The sequence below is a fragment of the Myxocyprinus asiaticus genome, chromosome 29 (genome assembly GCF_019703515.2).
Source record: "Myxocyprinus asiaticus isolate MX2 ecotype Aquarium Trade chromosome 29, UBuf_Myxa_2, whole genome shotgun sequence".
NCBI lineage: Eukaryota > Metazoa > Chordata > Actinopteri > Cypriniformes > Catostomidae > Myxocyprinus > Myxocyprinus asiaticus.
In genome coordinates, this window is record NC_059372.1 from 20,708,587 (window position 1) to 20,728,632 (window position 20,046).

General features: G+C 36.9%; 1 protein-coding gene across 1 annotated transcript in view; it reads left to right on the forward strand.

Annotated features, from left to right (window-relative positions):
• Positions 1 to 20,046, forward strand: part of LOC127420217 (complement receptor type 2-like) — a 104,491-nt gene that overhangs the window by 60,950 nt on the left and 23,495 nt on the right. The window contains exons 13-21 of the mRNA XM_051662270.1: positions 9,977 to 10,168; positions 10,562 to 10,661; positions 10,786 to 10,865; positions 11,066 to 11,248; positions 11,851 to 12,024; positions 12,267 to 12,449; positions 13,361 to 13,543; positions 14,455 to 14,637; positions 15,525 to 15,716. Of these exons, the coding sequence (XP_051518230.1) occupies positions 9,977 to 10,168; positions 10,562 to 10,661; positions 10,786 to 10,865; positions 11,066 to 11,248; positions 11,851 to 12,024; positions 12,267 to 12,449; positions 13,361 to 13,543; positions 14,455 to 14,637; positions 15,525 to 15,716 (1,470 nt within the window). The remainder of the gene's footprint in view (positions 1 to 9,976; positions 10,169 to 10,561; positions 10,662 to 10,785; positions 10,866 to 11,065; positions 11,249 to 11,850; positions 12,025 to 12,266; positions 12,450 to 13,360; positions 13,544 to 14,454; positions 14,638 to 15,524; positions 15,717 to 20,046) is intronic.

Genomic DNA, 20,046 nt, shown 5'->3' on the forward strand with positions numbered 1-20,046 from the left:
TGTAAAACAAGCCTTAATGCGGAAGACATAAACCGATTAGTGCGCATGCGTAAAACTGCACGCTTGCTAAACATGAGTAGTGGTCGTGATAATATAAAAGGGTATCAAGCATTTTAAATGGTGCTCATCACCAACACATAACTACCACACTTTTATGTTATAACACCTAAATGAATGAGGTTGATAACCTCTGTAGATTATGCAAAGAGTGAGGTTTTATCTCCATCCTTCTTTGGAAGTCAGCTGACATTTTCCGACCTTATATGCCTCATCCTGAGTCATTCATTGTATATTGAGAAATCTCCTCTCCACCAAAGGTAAGGCTGCTCAAAACTGGGAAGCTATTTTCATTTAGTGTACCTTATGAACGTCCATGCTTTAAATGACTGCAATAATGGATAAATAATCACAGTAGGTGCCTGTTGTCATACCACAATCTAATGTTCTTTTATTAAACAGTTGTTATATCGTTTAAATGCTGTTAGATGTTTAAGTTGTCAAATATTGTGACCGGCTGATCGTTTACAGCCCGTTTTGATTCTTCTTGTGATGACTACTAAGAGGTTAACAGGAATAGGAACTGCTCATGCACATCTGTGGTTTGTTTGTTTTTGTTATGATGAATGTTAGTGTTTTGATGTTGATTGTTTTTGAAATGTTAAATTCATTATTGTGCTTTATTGTGTTTTTATTTAATAAACGCAGAAAACAATTAACCTGGGCCTTGTTTGGAGCTAATATTCATCGACATAGACAAGATGGGGTGTAAAGTGCTGTGTCTCAGTGTTGTTGCCTTCATCATCTGTGTTATGAGGGGTGAACATGTCAGAGGTGAGTCTCTTTATCTATCTATCTGTCTGTCAGTGGTGAGATCTATTGGTCTATCTGTTTTAATGACTTGACGGTTTTAAAGATAAAACATTTATTATTAGGCTTCGTTATGTTCACGTGACCCCGATTAGACGCGTTTCAGAGGGGTAATACGGAAGCTGAGCACTTCAGCATATAACTAACGGATATTCAACAAATAAAAGGTATAAATAACTATAGCATCTTATTGCGTAAAACCAAATAAAAGTAAGAAATAACCGCTTATGCGCATTCTGAACGTAGAATTACACGCTTCAAGGTAAATAGGGACCTTGGGAGTCTCAAGGGCATCCTCGCAGAACAGAAAGATAATATTGCAGTTTCACCTATCCACCTTTTTCGTGCAGGGGATCTTACTGGGGAAACGAATGTGGTTAGAACTTCTATAGTATTGCCTAGCTCTGGCTGCAGTCATTTTAGTCCCTGTTTACAGCTGGTAATAAGAGGCGTTTCGAAAGGTCTGATCACAAATGGTCAGCACTAAATATAGTTGAGTGAGTGAGTGAGTGAGTCCACGCCCGTCAGTCGGTCCTCAGCCAGCCAACCGAGTCGAGCACTCTCTCGGCGACGTGATCCTCCGTCAGTGGCGAGGGCTCTCTGACGGCACATCTTCCTCCAACTCCCGGGTTGCAAAATGTTTTGTTACTGGATCACAAAAACATACAGAGGTAGTCAAAAACCACATCGCATTTGAGGTTTAAAACGCCGTCCTGATGAGTCCCAGATGGCAGCGAAGCACCACCTCTCACCTCTCAATCACCCGCCAAACAAAAGTTTAAACTTACGTGTGGATTTAAAAAGAAATTACTGTCGGATTGGAAAACTTGAAAAGCGATTACACACCCAAGTACGAGAACTTCCCGGCTCTTCCTCAATGTATCTGTCTGATTTGAACATGCAGGGTGACAAGATGACAAGCATACACATCTCAAGCTGAACTAACACAGGTACTCCACTAAAACAACCGATAATTTTGTTCGAAATGTTGCATTTGTGCTTAGATTAAATCTCAACTGCATCTGGGAGAAACAGCACGCTGGTTTTGTTCACGCTTTCTTTGTATTTATTATAGTGATTAATGTATATCCTCATGAAATCAAACACCACAACGAAAGAATGAATGGACATAAGCAGCAACAACAGCTGTGTTAACTTGACCTCGGAAGTAACGCCCACATTTCGCGCTAAGCATCATGGGACTTGAAGGATAGATGACGTTACTGTTTACAAACAAATGCTCCGTCCCGCCCCTGCCGGGTTCTTTTGGTTGCCCAGAAAAGTGCTGCTGTCTATGAGTGCTTCGCTCAAATTGCGCTGAAACTGCCCAAAAAGTTGTGCTGTTTATGGGTTGAAACGCTCCGTTTCCCACAGATTATTGGAGATTAGGGCTTCTTTAAATTTCCAGCAGATCATTGCATCAGGAAAAACACAGTATTTTACATAAATTAGGATAATTCACGGGTCACCATCATTGTTGTCGCATCTGCTCAACCCAATTGACCCGCAGCAGCTGTTAAGTGGATATTAAAATTTTTACGAAGAAACTACTTAAACTCTGATTGTAAACTGCTTTTTTTAATTTCCAAAGTGCTGTCACTCTGACAGGAAAGAGGCCAAATATAATCTAACTATGATCTTATCTGATCAAGATCACCATATACGATATAGCAGGAGGAACAGATCCTGTCTCCTACCACCGCAGCGCATGAACTACTGTTTGTGAAAGGATAAATGAATAAAAATGCCATACTGCGAAAATGATATCTTTGCATTTATTCTGAATGCATTTAATGATATTGTTCAATCAAAAACAGCTGTTATTAAGTTTTGATATGGAATATGATCATATTGAAGAAAGAATATTAGTTCTTGTATGTGGGTTAATAAGCAGTAAGTCACTAAGACATATTGCATGTCTAGCAGAGCATGTGAGGGGAGCGTTGAGTGGAGCGGTTATAATTTCACCTGAGCGGAGAGCGCCTTTTGAAGATTCCGCTCCGCTCGCTCAACCCATAATTCGCTTCATGATATGCTGGTTTGGCAATCTGCGAAATAAGCAATAGGCCTGATGTTATGGAGCTCTAACATTGTTTAGTGAATTTGCAGACCTTATAACCTAAATAAATGCAAAGTATAAATCAAAGTTAAGAATGAGGAAATCGAAAGGGAGTGTGGAGAGACCATGAGAATTAGCAAATATTCCTTTTGGAATCGTACGTGTCACATTGCCAGAGAGCACAAGGATGTGCTACGCAAACATGGTAGCGCAGCAAAAGGTGAGCTAGTAGGCTACGCTACTATTCGATAATAAATTAATAGATATGTAAGGTATCTTGTTGTTTTTCCATCATGTCAGTGCAGCTGCCAGCTAGATGCAGGCCCGGTTCTGCAGGGTTGCGAACGTTAGAGCAACCTCAATTGAATATGTAAGCTTAATAATACTGTATATTGGCAAAGCATTTTTCCTTGAATCACGGTGAACACAAACAAAAAATCCCTGCATCAAAACCAATAAACATGTATGATCTTGCAGATCAGTGTGTCCTAATTTGCAGGCACAGCACTCTGCTTTTCATGTCTCTATAGTGCATTTGAGCATTTGATTGGTAAAGATTTCCACTCTCGCGTAGAGAATTTCATTGCGGAATTATCTCACTTAATCGACCAGATTTCTGCTTAAGGATAAAGTGGCACATAACTGCTGGTCAGTTTCCCAAAGCCAAATCCACACCTTAACCATACGTGAAACGTAAAAAAAACTGACTCTAGATTAGTGTTTGCAGATAACATCTTCAACATCGCTTGCTGCATTCATGCGCAGAGAAAAATCTATTAATGTTTGTACATTAGAAAAAAAAAGTTTCTTAAATGAAGGCAGTGTAATTTGTGAATTAAATAATTTTTATTTGTTTTAGGATCATTAAATATGATTTCATCTAATATATATATTGGACAAAATATCTGCAGGACAAATATTTTTTTATTTGTTAAATCCATAGTTAAACCTTGCTGTACATATAAAGAGTGAATGTACAACACATGATCGTTTGATGCATATAAAGTCCAGATTCACTTTATAATGCTTTAATAATATCAAGGAAAAACAAAGGGGGCACATGATATCTACTAATATAATAATTATTATATAAATAACCACAGTCCTTTAGATTGCATTTGATTCGTACATATAAAATTGTAGGGAATATTAATAAAGCAACAACACTGAAAAAGAGAAAAACATTCATTGCTTTTTTTCTGGATAACTTAGTACACCCTTTAAAACTGAACACAAAATTAGGATGAGAAAATGCTCATTTTAATTTACAGACCAAAAGTCTGGTAGCATTAAATCAGCAACATATTAATGTATCAAATCTACAATCATTCCGTGGAGACAACGCAACTGAATAACAATTATGAATTTCACTTTTACCTGCAATATTTTTCCTGGTACCAGTTCATGTTTTCATTATTGCAATAAACGACTCGAACAAACTTTAAAGTTGAAAAGATTGTGCTTTTCTGGGTCGGTTGTATCACTTGGGTCCAGTTTAAGCTGAAAAGCGCAAATTTGCGCGTATGCGAGTTTCCGTGCCAATGCATATATGTTTTATCACTTGTAGAGGCATGTTTGATGACTTGTTTAAAGTAAATAATGGTAATTTAGAACTGAATTTTTTTTTTTGAAGATGTTCAATGACATATGTGCTAACAGAGAAATATTTGACTGATTACAAATGATAAGGAAGGTCTGGTAGACCCGATTATCTAACAGCAGTTGTAAACCAGTCCAAAATATAAAAAGTGTTTTTATATACAAAAACACAACAATACAATCACATTATTTCAGATGTGTACATTACTAATCATTTGATAATTTAATAAATGTTGGCCTATAGTCTATATTTCACCCAGAGGTGCACCTCAGCCCATGTGGGCAAAGGGGCAGTTGCTTGGGTAGCTACCCCCTGTGTACGTGTTTGGAACCAATTATACTACAGAGACATTTAATGTCGGAGCGGGATTTGAGCGAACGCTTTTTTACCGGTGAGCGTGAGCGGTACTTGAGCGGAGCGTCCGCATGGGTCGTGAGCGGTTGAGCGGAGCGGGTTATTGAGCAGTGTGTCACACCGCTCCGCTCACATGCTCTGATGTCTAGTGGTAGTTTTTATTTTTATATATCACATTTCTTAGGCCTTAGAAGAATGTGAGGATGTGTGTTCATCAACCCGTTACATGTCCGACATGATCATACAGGCTCATTGAACCAAGTTTAAACTTGAATTGCTGATATTTCAGAAGAGAACCCACATAATTCTTCACTGTAAACCATAGATATTCCTTTATAATACAGTGGCATGCAAAAGATTGGGCACCCCTGGTCAAAATTTCTGTTGCTGTGAGTAGAAGATGAACTGATCTCCAAAAGGCATAACGTTAAAAATGAAACATTCTTTTCAACATTTTAAGTAATATTAGTGTATTATTTTTATTTTGTACAATTTTAGAGTGAAAAAAGTGAAAGGAGCACCATGCAAATGTATGGGCACCCCAAGAGATTTGAGCTCTCAGATAACTTTTACCAAGACCTTAATTAGCTTGTTAGGGCTATGGCTTGTTCACATTCATCATTTGGAAAGGCCAGGTGAGGCAAATTTCAAAGCTTTATACATACTCTGACTACTCAAATCTTGTCCCAACAATCAGCAGCCATGGGCTCCTCTAAGCAGCTGCCTAGCACTCTGAAAATTAAAATAATTGATGCCCACAAAGCAGGAGAAGGCTATAGGAAGATAGCAAAGTGTTTTCAGGTAGCTGTTTCTCAGTTCAGTTTCTCAACTTTCAGTGAGAACTCCTCGTAGGATTGCTAGAAAGGTAAATAAAAACCCCTGTTTGACTGCAAAAGACCTTAAGGAAGATTTAGCAGACTCTGGAGTAATGGTGCACTGTTCTACTGTGCAGCGACACCTGCACAAATATGACCTTCATGGAAGAGTCATGAGAGGAAAAACTTTCCTGCATCCTCGCCACATATTTCAGCGTCAAAAATTTGCAAATGAACATCTAAACAAGCTTGATGCATTTTGGAAACAAGTCCTGCGGACTGATGAAGTTAAAATATAACTTTTTGGCTGCAATGAACAAAGGTATGTTTGGAGAAAAAAGGGTGCAGAATTTCATGAAAAGAACACCTCTCCAACTGTTAAGCACGGGGGTGGATCGATCATGCTTTGGGCTTGTGTTGATGCCAGTGGCACAGGGGAACATTTCACTGGTAGAGGAAAGAATGGATTAAATTAAATACCAGCAAATTCTGGAAGCAAACATCACACCATCTGTAAAAAAGCTGAAGATGAAAAGAGGATTGCTTCTACATCAGGATAATGATCCTAAACACACCTCAAAATCCACAATGGACTACCTCAAGAGGTGCAAGCTGAAGGTTTTGCCATGGCCCTCACAGTCCCCTGACCTAAACATCATCGAAAATCTGTGGATAGACCTCAAAAGAGCAGTGCATGCAAGACGGCCCAAGAATCTCACAGAACAAGAAGCCTTTTGCAAGGAAGAATGGGCAAAAATCCCCCAAACAAAAATTGAGACACTTAGCTGGCTACAAAAAGCTTTTACAAGCTGTGATACTTGCCAAGGGGTGTTAAAAAGTACTGACCATGTAGGGTACCCAAACTTTTGCTTCGGCCCCTTTTCATTTTTTGTTATTTCAAAACTGTAAAAGATGAATATAAAAAAGTAAAACTGCTTAAAATATTAAAGAAATGTGTCATCTTTAACTTTAAGCCTTTTGGAAATCAGGCCATCTTTTGCTCGCTTAGCTATTCACAGCAACAGAAATTTTGATCAGGGGTGCTCAAACTTTTGCATGCCACTGTAACATTTATTGACATTAAAAGACATTATTACATTCTATAAAGCTTAAAAGATTATTAAAACTGCAGTGCTGTCTGTTTCCACCATTGAAAACTGCTGCTCGAAAGAATCTGGAAGCGTGGTTTCCTGCGGTGTGACATCAGAGTAATTTCGTCTATAGTTAAAGGTGCACTCTGTAATTTTTTTTTTTCCTCATTTAAAAACTTTAACTCAAAGACATGAATTGTAATTTGGCAATATATGTAGGACATCATGACCAATAACATTAAAATGAAGACTGCAGTCATATCGGTAACCTTATAAAAGCTGTTTTATTGTACATGGAGAGGGTCCGCACTTGGGGTCTGTTATGTTAGAATCACATGACTAGCTGAATACTACTGGCATAATCTCAGCAACCGTCCTGTTATTTAACACTTTCACTCACTGATTAAAGTAATCATGGCTGACTGTGAATACTGAATTTCTACAATGGCATCTGAAACTGAAAACTATTGATTTTAAATTATGCTGCTTTGAAGCCGCTAGGTGTCAGTGTAAGTCCAAGATGACACAAAGACAAAAGTTACAGAATGCACCTTTAACGCCAAACCTTGCTGACCGCAACTATTTATTTAAGCAGTGTCAGACAGAATCAGCCAGCGACTTTAATCTCTTCAAATTACCTCAGAAATATGGGAAAATTACTCACAGCAGAGGATTTAACGTTCGACAGTGATTGTCTTGAAAAATGTATAGTTGATGCAGTGCTTTGATGGCTTTATCAGCAGCATAAATGGACTAAACTTTGAGCATTAAAGAAACGAAACTTCTTGCAGTGGAGTTTTACTGGGCTGACTATTATTCACTGTTAAACACCGCAAGCTATAATCACGAGTAAACGCTCTCTAAGTTGTGTCTCAATTAATTTGAGAATTGCATCTCCCATTAAAACCACCACCGCTAAAAATATTAATGTTAGTTGTTGACCCCACTAATCGACTAGGCTGTTGTTGGACGACTAGTTGATTAGTCGACCACCGTGGCACATCCCTACTATCTATCGTTCTGCCTGTCTATCGTTTTATCTGTCTATCTATCTTTCTGCCTGTATGTTTATTGTCCCATCTATCTATAGTTCTATTTAAATTCATTAATCATCAGCATTTTGGCCATTTTCTCCAAGGTACACTTGGACTAAAATATATAAATGATTTACTACAGCTGCACCGGTCATTACCGTATGACTTCCTGTCTTGAACCAGACAACTATGAACGTTACATTTATATAGCGCTTTTCTGATACTACACTCAAAGCGCTTTACATAGTGAACAGTGGACTCTCCTCAACCACCACCAGTGTGCAGCATCCACCTGGATGATGCGACAGCAGCCATAGTGTGCCAGTACGTTCACCACACCAGCTATTGTTGGAGAGAGTAGAGTTATAGAGCCAATTAATGGATGGGGATTATTAGGAGGCCATGATTGATAAGGACCAAATTGGCCAAAATTTGGGATTTTTAATGACCATGGAGAGTCAGGACCTCGGTTTAACGTCTCATCGGAAGGACGGATTGTCGAGATTTACTACTCACTGTGGTTGTAAATTAGGCTACATACCACTGTTAGGTGCCAACCACATTTCTATTCCAAGAATAAGTTTCAATGATATTATTATTTACTCTAATACAAAGGGAACTTTCTCTGTATCTTTTGCACACACTGTGGAAGGACAGTGCCATTCACTGATCGAACAGTATAGACAGCTGTAATGGAAAATGGAAAAGGGTTATAGAAGGCACTACAGTAATGGAATGAGGTTAATTATTAATCGGAAAATGACAGTATATAAGTGGATATGTGGTTCATGTAGTAGTGTTTGTTCCTTCAAGGTTTTTTAGGGTTTGATCAAATAACATTCTTCCGACAGCATGCCTATGCCTTAGAGGCTTCAATATAAAAATGTGGTTCCACGGTCATTGAAAACCTGGAAATGTAAGGAAATTATCAGTAATTTGCAGGCCTAGAAAAGTCATAAAATTCATAAAATCTTAAAAGGTAATGGACATTTTTTACAATATATATATATTAGTTTTGTCCAGCTCTTAAAAGTTTCATTGACTTGAAATTGCTGTTTGTGAGTCTCTTTTTGACGTGATTTATTTTTTTTTATCAGAGATGGTAATCACAAACAATACATTGTTCACTGTAAAAAGTATTTAGTTGTCTGTAAAGCACAACATTAGTTAACGAAAATATGAAGCAGAGTAAAATAAGATCATAAGCCTAGTCAGGGTCACAGCATGTCTCCACTTCACACAGAATTAACCTAAATCTTAACTGGGTATACATGTCCATGAACACACATGACCTCCAGTCAGGCTTCTAAGCTTCTTCTGAACTTACAGTATTTTGCAGTTTGAAATGTCTTGCATTGATGTCATAATGTTAATAGACCTAATGAAATTGAAAAGTTAGCCTTACAGGCCATTAGAATTATATATACCTGCTAATTTTTTGAGTTAGGCTATATGCTGCCAAGACGGATCTAATCAAGAACTTAACCAGAAGGTGTGTTCTTGTCAACAATCCAATTATGTTTATCTATTCACACTGTAATGCTTATTGTGATATTATTGTATGAAAGCATCTTAAGGTTTAATGTTACTGTATCTTCTTAACAACAAATTTTGTACTTGATTCCTTACAGTTATAACTAATCAGTGTAGCATTAGACAAGAGATTTCCTCTTTTGAACCCTTGTTGGATCATTTATGGGTGTCATTTTGTTTCTGCATATTTATACAAAACAATTGCATTTTTTTTCACTATTGAGAAAGCTGATTTACAAGAAACATCCTTTGCTTCTAAAAAACATATATGAAAAAATTAAAAACTTTTAATAAACATGTGCGAGGGCTTAGCAAATGGATATTTACTTTGCTAGTAACCAACTACAGCATGTTTATTGAGAAGTAAAAAGGCACACTAAAAATTCGTACATTTTTTAAACATTCTAACTTTACCAGGTAGACATTTTTATTTTTCTTTGAAGCAAAAAGCAGTTTGTAGAGCAGATCTTTAATTTTTGTGCTGATTATTGCATCCCAGTAATTTGTTACCAAAAAATAATGATAGAAATGAACAGTAATAATAATGTTTGTAAAAGTACAGGATCTGGTACTAGAGTACAGCATGAGATTACTGTAAACATATGATTTGTTTTTCTCCACAGCACAATGTACACAGCCTCGTTTTGGAGAGAATGTCATCTTATCAGACCAATTTATCTTGACCAATAGTTTCTCTGATGGATCCACTGTAACATTTGAGTGCGTACCTGGATATAAGCCAGTTGACTCGAAAGCATCCAGATCAGTGACCTGTTCAGGAAACCGGTGGACAGATCTGGCCCTCAATTGCACAAGTAACTACTGTTATTACATCTTTGAAATTTTGTTTTACATTGCAGTACCCTACTTGTGTAAATTCTTCTAAAATGCCTATGAACATAATTTTTTTCATTAATGTCTACAATTTAGACACAGCAAAGGGAAACAAGGCTAAAATAGCTGAATATCATAGCAGCAATAGATTATTTCCTCTCAAAATATGTCTTGATGTCCCCTAAATTAAGCAACCATGAGTCTCAGAAAGGTTCTATATAAATAACTTATTATTATTGTTATTATTATTATGATTAAATATTTTTTTAAAATAAAATATATATTAAAAAATATATTTTTCATTACTTAAGTTTGTGAACAAAGTTTATGCAACCACATCTAAACCATTCCATAATGCCTTTTAAACCTGACAGGAAAATCCTGTGGAAGCCTTGCAGATTTCTCTCATGGGAGATATGAAATACCAAATGGAATTTTATTTGGCGACACAGTTACAGCAGTTTGTGACAAAGGGTAAGTGAAATGATTAGTTAATGGTCAGTTTCTTTGTGCCGTTTAAGTGTGTTTTGAACCATCTGAAATTTAGATTTTTTTTACTGTGTTGAATATTTGGAAATAATAGAATAAATTCTTTCAGATATATGTTAAGTGGGCGTGAAAGTCAAAGAACGTGTCGAGCTCAGGGAGTCTGGGATGGCAGAGATCCTGTCTGTGAAGGTTTGTAATTTCTTGTCGTAGAATAAAAAATAACACTGAAGAGCACAAATGCATTCATAGCCATTCCTGATTGGTACGTATAAGGAACTTATATTTTGCTTTGAAAAAGTGCTCTTCGCTGAGCACAGTGAGTTGCACCTAGTAATAAATGCTGGAAACGTAGTATTTACTAGGACATTGTCTTGTTTGTTTCTCTTCAGCGGTGAAATGTCCACCACCTCCAGTAGTAGAAAATGGGCAGCTTGAAGATGTGCCTTTGGAAAGTTATGAATATTTACAAGCTGTCACCTACAAATGTAACAGTGGATTTACTCTTGTTGGAAATGCAGAACTTCATTGTTCTGAAGATGGAACTTTTCAACCAGCGCCACCAAAATGTTTTGGTAAGTTGGTTGACATGCCAGTTGAGAGAGAAACATATATATATATATACAGTGCCATTCGAAATTCTGAGTCCACATTAAAAATCCGGGATTCAGAATCTAATATAAATCTGGAAACAGACAGAAGTTTTAAGATTTTGAAAAAATGTCAAAGAAATGTTATGAATAAAAATATATAAAAGTAATAAGAAATATTCATGATTCTTCACTACATGCAGGTCACTCATCAAATAATTAATTTGTTCTCATTATTGACCATGTTACTCCTTTGTATGAAAGGTTAGATTTCCTTGCTTCCATTGAAGCACAAAAAATGCTCTTAAGAACATTGTCAAATCATGCTGGGATAACATGGATCATCAGGTTTTGCAACTAGTGTACTCCGACTTTTGAACGGCACGGTATAGATAATTAATTTTATTAACTTGAGGATGTTTTTTCTCTTATTGAAAATATTTAATTCATAAATACAATTCATTTACAGTGCATATTAAATTTGTAAAATATGCAATAAGTTTGAGAATGAGAGCATGTGAATCTGAAAGATATGTTCTCCTCTTAATGCTGCTGTTTTTTTTATTTTTTAATTTTTTTTTATCTAGATGGGTGTCCAAAACCTGAAATTCCACATTCAGTTAGAACTGGTGGAAAATCCCCCCCCTACAAACTGAATCACTTTATAGAGTATAAATGTGAAACTGGCTATAAAATGGATGGAAACGGTTATATTGTGTGTACAGAAAATGGATGGAACCCTGAACCATCAGAATGCACTGGTAAGACAGAAATATTGATTTTTAATGTTATCGTGTTTTAACATCATTAAAATAGCTCACCCTTTCATCTGTTGTTAATGTCAGTCTATGAAAGTGTTGAGTAAAAGAGTTCCTTTAAGTATTTATAAAAAAGCACATTTTATTTTCAAAATGTTAAACTCTTCACTACACACAGTGAGTTGGTTACATGTGCTGGAAATATCTTGATATTTACCACAACATTGTTGTTTCTTTCTCTTTAGCGGTGAAATGTCCACCACCTCCAGTAGTAGAAAATGGGCAGCTTAAAGATGTGCCTTTGGAAAGTTATGAATATTTACAAGCTGTCACCTACAAATGTAACAGTGGGTTTACTCTCATTGGAAATGCAGAACTTCATTGTTCTGAAGATGGAACTTTTCAACCAGCGCCGCCAAAATGTGTTGGTAAGTTGGTTGAAATGCCAGAGGAGATTTAAATACACTGATGTGTAGGTCCCCCTTGTGCCACCAAAACAGCGCCAACCCGCATCTCATAATAGCATTCTGAGATGATATTCTTCTCATCATAATTGTACTGAGTGGTTATCTGAGTTACTGTAGACTTTGTCAGTTCGAACCAGTCTGGCCATTCTCTGTTGATTTCTCTCATCAACAAGGCATTTCTGTCCACAGAACTGCCACTCACAGGATGTTTTTTGTTTTTGGCACCATTCTGAGTAAATTCTAGAGACTGTTGTGCGTGAAAATCCCAAGAGATCAGCAGTTACAGAAATACTCAAACCAGCCCTTCTGGCACTTGATCTACTAAAATACAGTAGAGGTTTAATCAGGTTTTGTCCTAGTGTTATATGATAAAAATTCATCATATTACTGCCTTTGGGGCAATTTACCAATTATGATGATCAATTGCTTCAATTCAATCTGACAGACTCACACTGGTGAGCATAATTAATGGCTATAAATATTTCTTAAAATATCAAACAGTATTATTCTTATTCATATGAATAATAATCATTTTAAGATCTTTTTAATATATCAAGTGTATATTTCTTTTTAATTTTTACTTTGAATTTATTATCATTCTCCTTACTCACTTGACATGCTGTGGTGCCCCACTAGTAAGTTGTGCACTGAGATTAAAACCACGGTTCTAGATAATCAGTGCATTTCAGTGATTTATGTTACCAAAAAATGAAGATCCAATTGAGTAGTAATGATAATGATGACTAGAATAGTGTTAGATCTGTTAAGTGGAGTTTCAAAATGTTAAACTCTTCGCTATTCACAGTGAGTTGGTTACATGTGCTGGAAATATCTTGATATTTACCACAACATTGTTGTTTCTTTCTCTTTAGCGATGAAATGTCCACCACCTCCAGTAGTAGAAAATGGGCAGCTTAAAGATGTGCCTTTGGAAAGTTATGAATATTCACAAGCTGTCACCTACAAATGTAACAGTGGGTTTACTCTCATTGGAAATGCAGAACTTCATTGTTCTGAAGATGGAACTTTTCAACCAGCGCCGCCAAAATGTGTTGGTAAGTTGGTTGAAATGCCAGAGGAGATTTAAATACACTGATGTGTAGGTCCCCCTTGTGCCACCAAAACAGCGCCAACCCGCATCTCATAATAGCATTCTGAGATGATATTCTTCTCATCATAATTGTACTGAGTGGTTATCTGAGTTACTGTAGACTTTGTCAGTTCGAACCAGTCTGGCCATTCTCTGTTGATTTCTCTCATCAACAAGGCATTTCTGTCCACAGAACTGCCACTCACAGGATGTTTTTTGTTTTTGGCACCATTCTGAGTAAATTCTAGAGACTGTTGTGCGTGAAAATCCCAAGAGATCAGCAGTTACAGAAATACTCAAACCAGCCCTTCTGGCACTTGATCTACTAAAATACAGTAGAGGTTTAATCAGGTTTTGTCCTAGTGTTATATGATAAAAATTCATCATATTACTGCCTTTGGGGCAATTTACCAATTATGATGATCAATTGCTTCAATTCAATCTGACAGACTCACACTGGTGAGCATAATTAATGGCTATAAATATTTCTTAAAATATCAAACAGTATTATTCTTATTCATATGAATAATAATCATTTTAAGATCTTTTTAATATATCAAGTGTATATTTCTTTTTAATTTTTACTTTGAATTTATTATCATTCTCCTTACTCACTTGACATGCTGTGGTGCCCCACTAGTAAGTTGTGCACTGAGTTTAAAACCACGGTTCTAGATAATCAGTGCATTTCAGTGATTTATGTTACCAAAAAATGAAGATCCAATTGAGTAGTAATGATAATGATGACTAGAATAGTGTTAGATCTGTTAAGTGGAGTTTCAAAATGTTAAACTCTTCGCTACACACAGTGAGTTGGTTACATGTGCTGGAAATATCTTGATATTTACCACAACATTGTTGTTTCTTTCTCTTTAGCGGTGAAATGTCCACCACCTCCAGTAGTAGAAAATGGGCAGCTTAAAGATGTGCCTTTGGAAAGTTATGAATATTCACAAGCTGTCACCTACAAATGTAACAGTGGGTTTACTCTCATTGGAAATGCAGAACTTCATTGTTCTGAAGATGGAACTTTTCAACCAGCGCCGCCAAAATGTGTTGGTAAGTTGGTTGAAATGCCAGAGGAGATTTAAATACACTGATCTGCCACAACATTAAAAGCACCTGCCTAATATTGTGTAGGTCCCCCTTGTGCCACCAAAACAGCGCCAACCTGCATCTCAGAATAACATTCTGAGATGATATTCTTCTCATCATAATTGTACTGAGTGGTTATCTGAGTTACCGTAGACTTTGTCAGTTCGAACCAGTCTGGCCATTCTCTGTTGATTTTTCTCTCATCAACAAGGCATTTCCGTCCACAGAACTGCCACTTATTGGATGATTTTTGTTTTTGGCACAATTCTGAGTAAATTCTAGAGACTGTTGTGCGTGAAAATCCCAAGAGATCAGCAGTTACAGAAATACTCAAACCAGCCCGTCTGGCACTTGATCTACTAAAATACAGTAGAGGGTTAATCAGGATTTGTCCTAGTGTTATATGATAAAAATTCATCATATTACTGCCTTTGGGGCAATTTACCAATGATGATGATCAATTGCTACAATTCAATCTGACAGACTCACACTGGTGAGCATAATTATTGGCTATAAATATTTTTTTAAATATCAAACTATTATTATTATTAATATTAGTAATAATCATTTTAAGATCTTTTTAATACATCAAGTGTATATTTCTTTTTAATATTTACTTTGAATTTATTATCATTCTCCTTACTCACTTGACATGCTGTGGTGCCCCACTAGTAAGATGCGCACCCAGTTTAAAACCACGGTTCTAGATGATCAATGCATTTCAATCATGTTACCAAAAAATGAAGATCCAATTGAGTAGTAATGATAATGATGACTAGAATAGTGTTGGATCAGTTAAGTGGAGTTTTGCATCAGATTACTGTATGATATATGCTGTTGTGTCGCCACAGTGCAATGTTCAAAGCCTCGTTTTGGAGGGAATGTCATCTTATCAGATGAATTCCACTCGACTGTTAGTTTCCCCAATGGATCCACTGTAACGTTTGAGTGTATATCTGGATATGAGCCAGTTAACTCTACAGCATCTAAATCAGTTTCCTGTGTGGAAAAGCAGTGGACAGATCTGCAGCTCATATGCATAGGTAAATTCCATCATTACACGTTCCTTATGTTGTTCCAAACCTGTGTGCAGGGGTGGGTTATATGACTTAAATCTTATGACACAATATGATAAATTTTATACCACAATAACGATATACATCACAATATAGTACTTTTTTTTTTTTTTTTTTTTTTTTTTTTTTTTTGGAAAATCAATACAAATTGGTTAATATATTAAATAACCATATTGTAATGACTATATTTGGAAACTCCAGTCAGTGAATTAATTACTTTATAAATGAAAACTACGTCTTATATAATTTTCTCTTATTTGGAACTTCACAAATAAAGTCAAAGAAAAAAATGGAAAAAGTAAAAAAAAAAAAATAAACAACTTGTTTTTAAAAATCAACCTTATCAAAAAGCTACATTTCATATTATGCCACATTTCAATCTGATATGTTGCTCAAGATGGGGGCCTGGGTAGCTCAGCGAGTAAAGATGCTGACTACCACCCCTGGAGTCGCGAGTTCGATTCCAGGGTGTGCTGAGTGACTCCAGCCAGGTCTCCTAAGCAACCAAATTGGTCCAGTTGCTAGGGAGGGTAGAGTCACATGGGGTAACCTCCTCGTGGTTGCTATAATGTGGTTCTCGCTCTCGGTGGGGCACGTGGTGAGTTGTGCATGGATGCCACGCGCTACGTTTCTGCGGTAACACACTCAACAAGTCACATGATAAGATGCACGGGCTGAAGGTCTCAGACGTGGAGGCAACTGAGATATATCCTCCGCCACCTGGATTGAGGCGAGTCACTGCACCACCACGAGGATTTAGAGCGCATTGGGATTTGGGCATTCCAAATTGGGGAGAAAAAAATAAATAAATAAACTCTCCTCAAACTCAAGATCTTCTCAAAGAAATTCAACAAAGCAAATAATACATTAAAATAATACAAATAATACGTTAAAAAATTATCAAATGAAAATAAACACTTTTTTCAGAAAATACATATCAAATAAACAAACACTTCTTGCAAAAAATGTTGAGGTGATAAAACAGATTGCTTGTTTTAAAGAGCCCATATTATGCTAATTTACAGGTTCATAATTTTATTTTGGGGTGTCTACTAGAATAGGTTTACATGCTTTATTGTTCAAAAAACACATTATTTTTCTCATACTGTACATTTATGCTAAACCTATTTTCATCCTCTGACTCAAACGTTCTGATTTAGGTCCTGTCTCTTTAAAGCCCCCCTTTCTGAAAAGCCCAGTCTGCTCTGATTGATCAGCTGGCCTAGTCTGTTGTGATTGGTCAACCAGATAGAGCTTGTGTCGGAAATGTAACGTCCCTTACCATAACTGAGTTTCAGCTCCCGAGTCTTCCTGAGCAGCTGTAAACACTACTGTAACTATGGTAACAGTGCCGTCGGTTTTTGCCGTACCAGCTCTAACCCGAGCCCAATAATGAATTAAATAATTAAAGTTTGGAAGAACAAGCTGATTGACACAAACCACCTTAGCAAGCGTGATTTGAGCAGAACGTTTCACAGTGGTAAGTTTGAATTTTGTAGCTTTCTCACAAGTACACTGTTGATTATTAGTGAACCTAACAAAGCTTCAAGTAAGACACATAGTGCATCTAAGTTTGTCATCTATTGCTGGAATGGGTGTAGCTGAACTTTTTTTTGCCCGAGATATGAACGGAGAACAGAGGCTTACTCCCACCAAGTTAGCCATGGACTACCGATAGTGGCTGTAACATTACAGCTTGTAATTATATAATTATATAAGACCCTTGAGATTGAGAATTTTGTTACACAGTTTTAGGTAAAAGCCGTCCCACAACTGAATAGTAAACCCTTACAAAACAATAACATTACATAGCAAGTTAGCTGAGCATTACTGTGGATTGCAGACGTAAAATTACCGTTTGTAAATATAAATCAATTCCCACATTTGATCACTATTCATGATAGTAAGAACGATAAACAATCTGCATAATTCTACACAATTGTAGGTAAAAGTGGGCCCACAGCTGATTAGCAAAACTGTTTTAACACAATAACATTAGCTAGCAGGTTAGCAGAGGCCTACAGCTGTGCACTGGGTGTACACCATAGCTACAACACAAAACTCTGCATTTGAACTCTCTGTAGCAGATAAATCCACAAATAATCAAGCCTACTTACAGGTTGTGATCCTGAAGTCCCAGATTGTCCCAACAATGTGGGAACTGCCACATCTTTCAGGAGTAACCGTCTTGAAAATCTGGCATTGGTTGTGGTTGTACTGCTGAGGAATAGTGATAAAAATAAATTTGAACCACTGATACTTCAATTCATCTGCCTCTGGAAGTCCAAACAAAGAGGTTTTGCTTTCGCAGTGACATGGCGACAACACTAACCCAACTCATCCTGGCCTCGGCTATAGCTACGTTTGTTTGTGGGCTGGCCAAAGTAGCCCTTAGGCGGGCATTATGCAAATGTGTTACATAGTGACGTAGATACTTTACGGAAGAAATGGCTGGACTACAAACCAACCGGTTCTTGTAGTTCTTGAGCAGTGTTGTCTGTGGGAGAGAATAACTCCCTTTTGCATGGACTTTGTGCTTTGTAACTTTGCAGACCGTTTACATACACAAAGAGCTGTTACACACTAAAGGAAAGGTAAAATCCTAAAAAGCATAATAGTGCCTCTTTAAGAGTGATTATCGTAATGCGACAGTTTGCAGATAAACTTTTTATGCTCTGTGTCGGCTTTTGTGAACCCACACCACAGATATCACACCTGTTTTAATAACGAGCTCCTCTTCATTTTCATGACTTTTTTGGGAGTCGTCCCATTCTGTGGAGATGTCTTTCTCCATTAGGGTTTTTACTGGATCAGAAATGAGTAGCGCGAGTGATCCCGCAATGCACGCTCCTGTCTGTGGAGCACAAATATCTGGAAGCCTGCTGGACTCGCTCACACTTACATGCTCCAGATATATTATCCAGATATTTCAGTGAATGATTTACATTTTAGGCTGTTCCTCCTTTTAAAATTGTGGTAAAAAGCTTCAGAAGACTTGGCACACAAGTCATGTATAGCCCTTTTTCACCAAAATTGCGATGGTTCTCGTGCCAAGCCTGTGCTCAGCTGGTTCATGGTCAGGGCAATCTGGAGCCTATCACAAACTGGCTGCGCTTTTCCATTGATTTAAAAACTAGAACGGTGACATAACGGGCAACGCTGTAGTTTAACGTGACTATCTCACCTGCCTGTGAACAAACATGGCGCGTCACAGTGTTTGTGTACAGCTTTTACTTCTCTTTTGAGGACATATTTAAACATACAAATAAATGCAATCCAACATTATTACATTGCTCAACAAGATTGCCAGGGACGACATCAATGCTCAAGACAACAGGTAGCGAAATTACAGTACTGTAAACTGTAACAGTGGAATCGTTATGAACATTGGTGTATTAGATTGTTATACTTTGATTTTTGCCATAGTATATAATATTACGTTTATATCTTGATTGAGAATTTCACCGGTTTACTCAACAGATAGCCACGATCTTCCTAAATTAGTTAGTAGCTGGTTAAAAAAATCCCCTTAGTGAAAAAAACAATGCACAAAATAAGATGAGAAGAGTGTAAGGAAAGTAAACAAAGTTGGTAAATCTAATAACTTACTCAGATCAGCTGCCTAGGACACCAAACACCGGCGTGCATCATTTCTTGCTGTATCTCCTTTATTCCCCTTTGCAATCTTTCTATTTTTCTTGGATCTCCATAGAAGACCATTTCGCAAATAGTGTTCGTTTCGTCCGCGTTTCCTCAACGCTTTTGATGTCTGACATTTTGGTGGGGTTTTTATTGTTGTTGAAGAGTGATGAAGTACGTAAGAAAGAAAGTCATACAAGTTTGGAACAACATGAAGTTGAAGAAAAATACAGAATTTTAATTTTTGGGTGAAATATTTAAGAATTTCTTGTTAACATTTTTGTGTAACTGACAGCAATATTGAGTAACAGACAGCAATTTTGACTGTTTACATATGACTTTTAGCTCATTTTGAATTTGAGGCCATCTATACTCCATTATAAAATAATTAAACATACAGTACTGTGCAAACGTTTTAGGCCCTTATGAAAATGTTGCATAGTGAGGATGCCTTCAAAAATAATGATATAAATAGTTTTCATTTATCACTTAATGTCATACAAAGTCCAGTAAACATAAAGCTAAATCAATAATCGGTGTGACCACCTTTGTCTATAAAACAGCACCAATTCTCCTAGGTACACCTGGACACAGTTTTTCTTGGTTGTTGGCAGATAGGATGTTCCAGGCTTCTTGGAGAATTCGCCACCGTTCTTCT